The sequence below is a fragment of the Raphanus sativus genome, chromosome 6 (genome assembly GCF_000801105.2).
Source record: "Raphanus sativus cultivar WK10039 chromosome 6, ASM80110v3, whole genome shotgun sequence".
In the NCBI taxonomy this organism is placed as follows: Eukaryota; Viridiplantae; Streptophyta; class Magnoliopsida; order Brassicales; family Brassicaceae; genus Raphanus; species Raphanus sativus.
Genome location: NC_079516.1, coordinates 51,777,122 through 51,787,386, shown reverse-complemented (window position 1 = coordinate 51,787,386; position 10,265 = coordinate 51,777,122). Strand labels below are relative to the sequence as shown.

At 37.2% G+C, this 10,265-nt stretch overlaps 2 protein-coding genes across 4 annotated transcripts; one reads left to right on the top strand and one right to left on the bottom strand.

Moving 5' to 3' along the window:
- Positions 1-1,720: 1,720 nt before the first annotated feature.
- Positions 1,721-5,449, top strand: LOC108812260 (protein NPG1). Of its 3 annotated transcripts, none has more exons than XM_018584466.2 (6): positions 1,721-1,874; positions 1,973-2,066; positions 2,729-2,977; positions 3,061-3,319; positions 3,508-4,866; positions 4,941-5,449. In XM_018584466.2, exons 3-6 carry the CDS (start codon positions 2,798-2,800, stop codon positions 5,267-5,269), a joined length of 2,127 nt encoding a protein of 708 aa, XP_018439968.2. In that variant the 5' UTR covers positions 1,721-1,874; positions 1,973-2,066; positions 2,729-2,797; the 3' UTR covers positions 5,270-5,449. The 3 variants fall into 3 exon arrangements, with proteins under 3 accessions (XP_018439968.2, XP_018439966.2, XP_018439967.2); XM_018584464.2 differs by having other exon boundaries at positions 2,719-2,977; XM_018584465.2 differs by having other exon boundaries at positions 1,741-2,066.
- Positions 5,450-5,513: 64 nt separating this feature from the next.
- LOC108812262 (polyamine oxidase 2) lies at positions 5,514-8,278 on the bottom strand. The gene is made up of 6 exons (XM_056987945.1): positions 7,859-8,278; positions 7,389-7,492; positions 7,196-7,284; positions 6,997-7,110; positions 6,821-6,908; positions 5,514-6,709 (listed from the first exon to the last, which is right to left on the bottom strand). Exons 1-6 carry the CDS (start codon positions 7,896-7,898, stop codon positions 5,684-5,686), a joined length of 1,461 nt encoding a protein of 486 aa, XP_056843925.1. The 5' UTR covers positions 7,899-8,278; the 3' UTR covers positions 5,514-5,683.
- Between the last annotated feature and the right edge of the window lie 1,987 nt (positions 8,279-10,265).

Here is a 10,265-nt window from a genome sequence, read left to right as displayed (position 1 = left end):
AAACAAAAGCTTAAATTACTTCTAATTTAACAAGATAGATGGTTTGAAATTGATTGATTTGAATCGTTTACATAGACGCGACAAGAACATGAAAGTCTTAGAAGTGTGTAAATACCACCAAACCCTTTGTCCTATATCATTTAACAGGAAATGCAAATGGCTTTTAGGGGTGGGCGTTCGGATACCCGTTCGGGTTCGGATCGGGTATTTCGGATTTTCGGGTATTTCGGTATAGGAGTATAAAACCCGTTCGGATATTTTTGTACTTCGGGTCGGGTTCGGGTATTTTTTATTCGGGTTCGGTTATTTCGGGTCGGGTTTTCGGATATTTAGATTTTGCAAAAAAAATTAACTTCTTCATTTCTCAAGTTTTTTCCTTTTAAAAAATATAAATTTTTACTTAACTGATATTTTATTTTTAATACATTGAATGATTTGAAGATAAAATCTTAAAAATAAAATACACTAATTTGATTATTGTTTAAAATTTTAGCTGTAGCTTTTGTTAATGCATGAAACTAAAATTTGGACATGCATTTTAAGTGAGCAAAAATCACTTTTCTTGCAATTATATGTATATTATCTAATTTTAAACCATGTGTATAATTAATATAAGTATTTTGAATAAAATTAGAGAAGTAAACTATAAATATATGGTTAATAGTATACATAAGTTCGGTTATTTTCGGATATCCATTCGGGTTCGGGTATTACCCGTTCGGGTTCGGATATCCAATCTCTTATAATTTAATACCCGTTCGGGTATTTTGCTACTTCGGTTCGGATTTCGGTTCGGGTTTTTCGGGTCGGGTTCGGGTGCCACTTCGGGTATCGGTTAAAGTGCCCACCCCTAATGGCTTTTAATACTCTTTCTCGTTTTATATATATTTATAGAAAAACCCAACAAGAAGGTGCTACTTATTATTGGCAAAAGCTAAAGATAAGAAGAAAACTCCCCCATAATTGTTGTGTGGTATGTGTCCGCGGTATATATGCGTTGCTTAGTTGTGTGTGAGGTCATATTCTTATATGTCAATCCAGTTATGAACAAATTACAAATGTGTATTCTATACTAAACAGAGAAAAAGGACGTTCGGTAATTAACTTTCGAAGTTGTTGATAGACATGACCGGTCCTGATATTTTAGAGTTTATAGATAGTTTAGTAACAATTTATACAATTTTTTTTTTAGTTGAGGATCATAGATCAATACTTCATTAGTCTATGCTTAAGACCGGTTCTTTCGATGGACTTGTGTATCGTGGACAAGTTTTTCTAATTGGTTCGTATTATAGGATACTTTATCTCGATAGAAGAATTACTATTGATGAGTAGCTTTCTGTTGCTACATTTTAACATCTAAACCAAACAAAAAAAAAATTCATACATGAAACTGTCCTCTTTGTTTTTTTCTTAATTTCTTTACGAGCGGGACCGTCTTCCGGCTTTGGTGTCTTGTGCTCTAATTGGACTTCAAAATTCAGGCCTTTATTCAACAGAAATAGATGTAGGTGGATCAGGGCTTTTGAATCACATAGACTCTCTCCCTCCTGGTGGATTACATGTTATATTTTGTGTGGGTACTTTTGGTTCTAAGTGGGTTGGGCCATTTGGAAACGGATAGCCCAATTTAACATCTCTACCACTTAGAGTACTAAATGACGAAAGGACGAAAGAACGAAAGTACCCCTAATGAACAAACGGAATCACATTAAAAAGTCTTTAGACAGAACAGAACGAAGGTGTGTTTGAACTCTCTCTCCGTTCACGTTTGGCAAACAACGGAACCACGTGCGGCTCCAAAAAGACTCCGTTCGTTTTAGACACAAACAGTCTTTGTAATAATAACAATTTAACGAAGATCAAAACGAACGGTAAGAAAAAAAAAAATTCCTCTCTCTCTCTCTTTTTTTATTGCTTCGACTCCTTCGTCAGCCAGGTAGATTCACATTTCATAATTCACGGTGCTCAGATCCGATTCCTCGCCGCGAGTGCACCAGCTTCCTTTTCATCTTGGCATTGCTGATTCGATCTGCTTTCCTAGAACATGAAGCGAATGATCGTAGGTACGTTAGATTTTTTTTTCTAAAAATAAAAAAATCTCGAAATTCGCTTTGTTTTCTGATCAAAACGAAACAAAACGATCTGTGAATTGCCTGCGAGATTCATTTTTTACATCATTGGCGTTGACAGATTTGTTTTCTTTCTGAGGACCTACATTTCAATTTTTTCTTTTTTAAAATACAATTTGGGGACCAACATTGTTCTTTTATTTCAAACGAGAATTTGAAAATTTCATTTTACCAGAATATATACATATCTCTTCTTTTCCTGTTTTCTTTTTATTTTTAAAAAGAATATATACATTGTTTAGCAAAAAAGAAAAAATATATATATATACATAGCTTGCTGATGTGAAATATAACAGATCAAAGGAATGTAGTATATGAACTGTGTATAGTAATGATTCTTTAGTTAACGTCAAACCAAAAAAAAAAGTCAGAAAGATGACAAAGTTGAAGACTTCTTGTTTGTTTGTTTATCTTTGAAGTTTCCATTTTTGTGGGTCCTCTTAAGAGAAGAACCAAAAATGTTTACCTTTCTTCTCCTCTTTACAAGAGGAAATTGCATTGAGAGACTCAACTCAATTGATAGTGTTAAGATCTTTTTTAATTACGTTTTACTGTGGAATGAGTTTTGTTTATTTTCTTCTCCAAGTTATTTGCAGCTGCTAGTAGTTACAATGGATTGATGTTTAAAGTCTCGAAAGGATAGAGAGTGTGACAAAGGTGAAACAATGCTTAGTGATCAATCATCAGAGTTGAGCGAAAACAACGGTGAAAATGAGAGTCCTACTCTGCGGCTTTGTGCAAACGGAGCCTGCATGAAAACAACTGAAGTCGAAGCAAAGCTTGATGAAGGAAACATCCAAGACGCTGAATCTTCTTTGAGAGAAGGCTTATCACTCAACTCCGAGGTTTTGTTTTCTCTTTCTCATCCTCCAAAAAGTTCATGAATCCAAGAAAAGGACTCTAAAATCTTTTCCACTTGGTTTTGCAGGAAGCGAGAGCACTTCTTGGAAGATTAGAATACCAAAGAGGGAACGTAGAAGGCGCACTTCGCGTCTTTGAAGGCATTGACCTTCAAGCAGCCATCCAGAGGTTACAAGTCTCCACACCTCCCCCTGAGAAACCGTCTACTAAGAAAAACAAACCCCGTGAACCACCTCAGCAATCGGCTTCACAGCATGCTGCTACCTTAGTCCTTGAAGCTATCTACTTGAAATCCAAATCCCTTCATAAGCTTGGCAGAACAACCGGTAAAAAATATGTAACATTTGGTTAAAAAGATCCGCAATCTAAAACCAATTGGTGATAAAATTGATTTCGCCTATGTATTTTATTATATATTTATCTTATTATATATTATCTAGGATCTTTTCCGATCACCGATATGGGAAACATAGTCTCTAATAAAATCTTTCCTTACTGGTTTATTTATTTGCAGAGGCTGCACAAGAATGCAAAAGTGTTCTTGATTCCGTTGAGAAGATCTTTCAGCAAGGGATACCAGAAGCTCAAGTGGACACAAGGCTTCAAGAGATCGTCAGCCACGCCGTGGAGCTACTTCCAGCGCTGTGGAAAGAGTCTGGTGACTATCAAGAAGCGATATCAGCTTATAGACGCGCGCTTCTAAGCCAATGGAATCTAGACAACGACTCTTGTGCAAGGGTTCAGAAAGACTTCGCAGTCTTTCTTCTCCACTCTGGAGTCGAAGCGAGTCCGCCGAGTCTAGGTTCTCAGGTGGAAGGCTCTTACATACCTAGAAACAACTTGGAAGAAGCCATTCTTCTTCTGATGATTCTTCTCAAGAAGTTTAACCAAGGGAAAGCCAAATGGGACCCCTCTGTGATCGAACACTTGACCTTTGGGTTATCTTTATGCAGCCAAACCTCTGTGCTGGCCAAGCAGCTTGAAGAAGTGATGCCTGGCGTGTTCAGCCGTGTTGAGCGTTGGAACAGTTTAGCTCTTTGTTATAGCGCAGCTGGTCAAACCAGCGCTGCGGTTAACCTTCTTAGAAAGTCTCTGCATAAACACGAGCAGCCTGATGATCTCGTGGCGCTTTTGTTAGCTTCTAAGCTCTGCAGCGAAGAGCCTTCTTTAGCTGGAGAAGGTGCTGGCTACGCGCAGAGAGCTGTGAACAACGCTCAAGGGATGGACGAGCATTTGAAGGGAGTTGGTTTCAGGATGTTAGGACTCTGTTTAGGGAAGCAAGCCAAAGTCCCCACGTCGGATTTCGAGAGATCTCGGCTTCAGTCAGAGTCTCTCAAGGCCTTAGATGGAGCTATAGCGTTTGAGCACAACAATCCTGATTTGATATTCGAGTTAGGTGTTCAGTACGCCGAGCAAAGGAACTTAAAAGCTGCTTCTCGTTACGCTAAAGAGTTCATAGACGCAACGGGAGGGTCGGTGTTGAAAGGATGGAGGTTTCTCGCGCTTGTTCTCTCTGCTCAGCAACGGTTCTCGGAAGCTGAGGTTGTGACCGATGCTGCTTTGGATGAAACCGCGAAATGGGATCAAGGACCTTTGTTGAGACTCAAAGCAAAGCTGAAGATCTCTCAGTCGAATCCTACAGAAGCTGTTGAGACTTACCGTTACCTTCTAGCTTTGGTTCAAGCGCAGAGGAAATCATTCGGACCGCTCAGAACTCTTTCTCAGATGGAGGAAGACAAAGTGAACGAGTTCGAAGTGTGGCATGGCTTAGCTTATCTCTACTCGAGTCTTTCACATTGGAACGACGTGGAAGTCTGTCTGAAGAAAGCTGGCGAGCTGAAACAGTACTCTGCTTCAATGCTGCATACAGAAGGCAAGAAAGAACCAGAACTCATTTAAGATCCCTTTCTTACTAATTTGCTCATTTTTGGTTTGCATCTCTCTCAGGTCGAATGTGGGAAGGAAGGAAGGAGTTTAAACCAGCGTTAGCAGCTTTCTTGGACGGTTTATTACTAGACGAATCATCGGTTCCTTGCAAAGTAGCGGTTGGAGCCTTGTTGTCTGAAAGAGGGAAAGAACATCAACCAACGCTTCCTGTGGCGAGAAGCTTGCTGTCTGATGCGTTGAGGATTGATCCGACGAACAGGAAAGCTTGGTATTACTTAGGGTTGGTTCATAAGTACGATGGACGTATAGCTGATGCTACTGATTGCTTCCAAGCTGCTTCCATGCTCGAGGAATCTGACCCTATTGAAAGCTTCTCAACCATTCTTTAAATTTCTCCCACAAAACCTTTTATGTTACAAATATTTTTATATTTATATGTTCATTTTTGTTTCTTTCATTAATCTTATGTAAAAAAATTACCTCTTAATTACTTCAAACTTATATGATTTCGAGTTTTGTAAAATAATACCAATTTTCTTTTACATCAAAATGACAAGAAACGATTTCAAGTTGTCTGAACATCAAATTTTTTGTAATATTAGCGCAAATATCATATTTTATGTAAAAAGAAAATACGTTCATCCTCAAAGAGGAGTTTCATATAAACATATAATGTTTAAATTATTGAAAAAGAGTTTTGAGACAATCCAACACTAGAGGAGTTACTGTTTTCTCCAAACAACACAAAACACATTACTCCAGGTTTTGTTTATAGTAATTAATAGGAATAAAATGGTTGGAATTTAGAGACGAGATATGAGAAGAGGAACAGAGGCAGGTCCTTCTTCACCCATCACAGGCTGAAACAGATCCAACTCACCATACCTCTCCAACACACGCATCCTGCAATCCTCAGCCGCCATCAAACCAGTCGAATAAGCACCGTGAACCGAGCCAGGGAAGCTCGAGCTCGTCGCTTCACCGGCAAAGAATAAGTTATCCACAGGCACCCTAAGCCTCTCGTAGAGATCATGAGGCTTCCCCACGATATCATAGCTATAAGACCCCAACGAGTTCACATCTGACCCCCACCTCGAGACTAGATACTGCACCGGGGGCAGAGCGTCAGGAAGAATCCTCTGGAGCTGCAAGACGGCGAAGTTCGCAGCTGCCTCGTCAGACATCTTCTCAATGTCCTTGGCGAGCTGACCAGCCGGCATGTAGACCAGAACGGGATGACCTGTGGCCTTGTGGAGGTTTAGGAAATAGCTGCAGCCGTAGGAGGTTTCAGCGACCACTCCTAGAAACTCTACTTTAGGCCAGAAGACTTTCTCGAAGTGGAGTATGATCTTGTTCTCGATTCCTACTCCGAGGTCGTTGATTGCTTCTTGCTTCCACTCTGGTAGCTTCGGTTCGAAGCTTATGGTTCCTGATTTCAAGACACCGAGAGGAACAGCGATCACTGCAGCATCCGCAACGAATGTTTCACCGTTCTCTGTCGTTACCTTCACTCCATTGTACCGTCTAACGATCTTAGTAACCCTGTGGCCTAGACGAATGTCAATCCCTTTGGACAAAGTACTGATGACGGGACGATAGCCTCTGACCATAAGACCGTGTCCACCAGGAAGCAGCTCCTCCTGGTCCCAACACTTTGCGGAGATGGTGTCAGCATCGGCTGCAAACCAACCTTCCATGCGGCATAAGTACCACTGAAGTACATTGTGTGCAAGCCCCTCTAACCTCAACTCAGGATTCCTTGAAAACACGATTGAGAAAGCCTGAGATATAGACATGTCCGCATCCTGCTCATCCCTCACTTTATTGATCTGCATTTTCGAAAAGAAGAATCCTTAGTTTAAGAGAGTGTGTACAACAAAGACTTAAACACAAGAATCAGAATATTGAAAGAAGGCAAAATGAATGTGGAGGACATGTACCTCTTCAAGAATTTGCTCAAAAGTTATGCCAACATTGGTTACCAGCTCTTGAGGAACTTGATTGCCATCCATATCAAACAGAGCATAGCTGCAGAAAGATAGAATTAAATAAGGAAAAAAAGAAATAGAGGATTAAGATTTACAAATGGCAAACTGTTGTACACACACACACACACCTCTCGAGATCATGATCATACAAGACGGAATTGTCACCACTAGTACGATACAAAGGCAATCCTAGTCTCCCAATCACTGGTGCCAGAGGATTCTCTTTGCACACTCCGTGCAGCCTGGTGACAAAACCATGCTTGCAACGTCAGCAAAGCTAACCAAAAATCAAAACATCAACCAACGACAAGTTCAAAGACATTTTACCATGAAGCACCAAGATCAACAGGAAAACCGAAGGAGTAATCAGTGTGAACTCGCCCACCAATCCTATCACGAGACTCCAGCACCATAACCTTTTTAAACAAAAAAAAAAAACCGTGAGAAAGTGATGATGATCATAAACTACAATATAGTACTCAAGGAGTATATAGAAACTAGATTTGTTAGTAAAACAAACCTGAAAGGAAGCATCTTGAAGAGTGCGAGCAGCAGAGATTCCAGCAAAACCACCTCCGATCACTATAACAGAAGGTGACCTTGTCTTCTTCATCCTCCCACCACCTGAAAAGCAATTAGCTGTGATAATATTACATGAAAAAGCAAGCAGCGTTTCAAACCCGATAAAGTAACAATTTTTCTCAGTTACATCTCTTCTTCTTCTTCTAAGTTAAGGTTAAGGTAACACCTAACTATCGTCAAAAGATGCCCACAAAATAAAACTATACTAACGATTAAAAAAAAAAACCCTTTGTGGCAAATACAGCCAAACGAATCAAATTACCGACAGACATATCAACACGAGGGCAAAACTGAGACAAAACAAAAAAAAAACTTAAAAATCTTTATTACAGAACCAAATTACTCAGAGTTCATAATCCTGATGAAAAAAAAAGCAGAATAACCGACAAAGGTGGAAGAATACAATACCTCTACGCATTTGACGATCAGAGTTTTTTCTCGATTCCATGATTTTTCAATTGATCAAACGATTACAATTACGATTATTATTATTATTATTATTATTAGTATAAGACGAAAGCTGAGGAGAAAAATGAAGGATAAAGATGAGAAGACAAGTCGTAAAGTGGCTCGAGATCAAAGATGATGAAAAGATCAGGCCTCCAAACAAATTCATGCGATTTCTTTGATTGTTTTCACTTTTGCCTTTAACTCAATCCAACGTTGATCGGATGCGTAACTCGAGCAAAACAATCGAGAAATCACAGAAACTTGAATGAGAGAGAGAAAGAGAGACGAGGTTAGGTTAGGTGAATTGGTAAGAGAGAGAGAGAAAGAAGAGAGTTCTAGAGAGAAACGGGAGTCCAGGGAATTGTCGGCTTCGAATCCTAAAGTAAGGAAAAAGTAGGTTGGGTTTTGCTTTATATAACCGAAAAAAAAACACCCCATGCTTTTTATTTATTTTATTAATTGTCACTTATAATTTTAATATTCATCAAAAAATAATAACATACTTTTTATGAATATTTATTCCTGTATTTACTGATTGCTATCTATAAATTGTAAAATTTATTTCCCAAAACTTTAATGTTACTCCTATCTATTAAAAACTGTGTATATTAGTTTTAAACATTAGGGAAAAAAAATTTAGCAAAAAAAAAAAAACATTAGGGAAAATAAATTAATATTTTAATTTTAAACCAATTAATTGTTAACTAGTGCTACTATAGTTATAGCACTATAGTTAGTCGTCATCATACATATAAAGTATTGATAATGATAGATTATTGACATCTATATCATCTACAACTGTTTTATAATATTTCATACTGTTATAAATTGTCAAATTAGCCCAAATATGTAATACTCCCTTCATTTTCATAATATAAGATGTTTTAATTTAAAGAATAATAATTTAAAAACTTATTTTTAGAAGATAGTATTATTAATAATATAAACCAAAAATAAATTCACCAATCATAAATAATGCAGTAAAATATATTGGTTAACCAACTTTCAGTAAAATTAAAATACCTTACAACTATTAAAACATCTTATATTTTGAAACATTAAAACATCTTATATCATAGAACAGAGGGAGAGGGAGTAACTAATAAGTCTGCATATGTAAATTATCTGATTCTTTTAAACACCGACCAGTATCACAGAATTGCAGCCATTGACAATTGATTTTGTTTTGTAAGGTAGGAAGCTAAAAATAGAATATTGTGATTTCTTTTATGCACGTTTTATAGGTTACCAGCTTATCAATCAAAGTGAAAGTGGTCCAGAAGAGAGCAAGTGTCTGTGCAAGTGTGTGCAAACACACTTTTAAATCACTGATTTATATTGTGAGGATATTTAATCTGAAGAAATGTGTACAAAGGAAATTCTCTAGACGTTTCTAAGTGATTTAATACGATGTTGGTAGCTATGAGTTTGGTAAGAATTGAAGACAAAACCTTTACAATAATCTGTTGAATGTTATTTCTCTAAACATATCAAAATAGCATGGCATATTCATCCCTTATTTGTCTCTCTAACATTTTTTTTTTGAAACTATTTTGTCTCTCTAACATCATTCATATGAAATGGTGAAAATACATATAAATTTAATGAGTCATACTAATCCACAGGATGGATGGAGCCATATTGAATGGTTTGAATAAATGAAAGTCATATGCTGACCAAAAAAATGGAAGTCATACAAAACTGACATGGGGAAAACTGATTTCCAATGCACATTTTGTAATCTCAATATCTATGTTTCTTATGGCTCTTTTACAAAGCATCGATAATACATTTGAGGTCTATAAGATACAAGTTTGCCTTGTGCACTTTGTGGGAAAAAAATAGTTAAGCAATCGCTAAACGTATCAAACTATATGATTTTTTATTCAGCTAACATTTTTCAAATGGACAATGCACAAAAAAAAAATCTAAGATATTTCACTCAATTATTGCTAAAATGGATTCTGACCGGTGAAGCACATGACTAAAAACTTGAAATGTCCATATTTTGACAAATGACAGATAACTTTCACTGAAAAATTGCTCCTTCGCATGTGACTTGCCTTTTCCATCTCTATATAATTGAACAAACAAACAATATGACATTAACATCGATCGTAGAAAATTAATAATTTATCAACTACAGCCATATCTTTATTAACATGTACTTCTTCGAGCTAGTCTGCTCGATAATGATCTTGTGTTTCATAGGGGAACACAAAACAAAATAAATGGAATCCTAGGTTCTCTGATCGAAATTGAAATGTAAGATATGATAATATGGGTCATCAAGAAAACAATTCTTCGGATATGATATGAGGTCATTCAAGTTTCAAAAGTAAAAAAAAAAAAAAGTTTCAAAAGT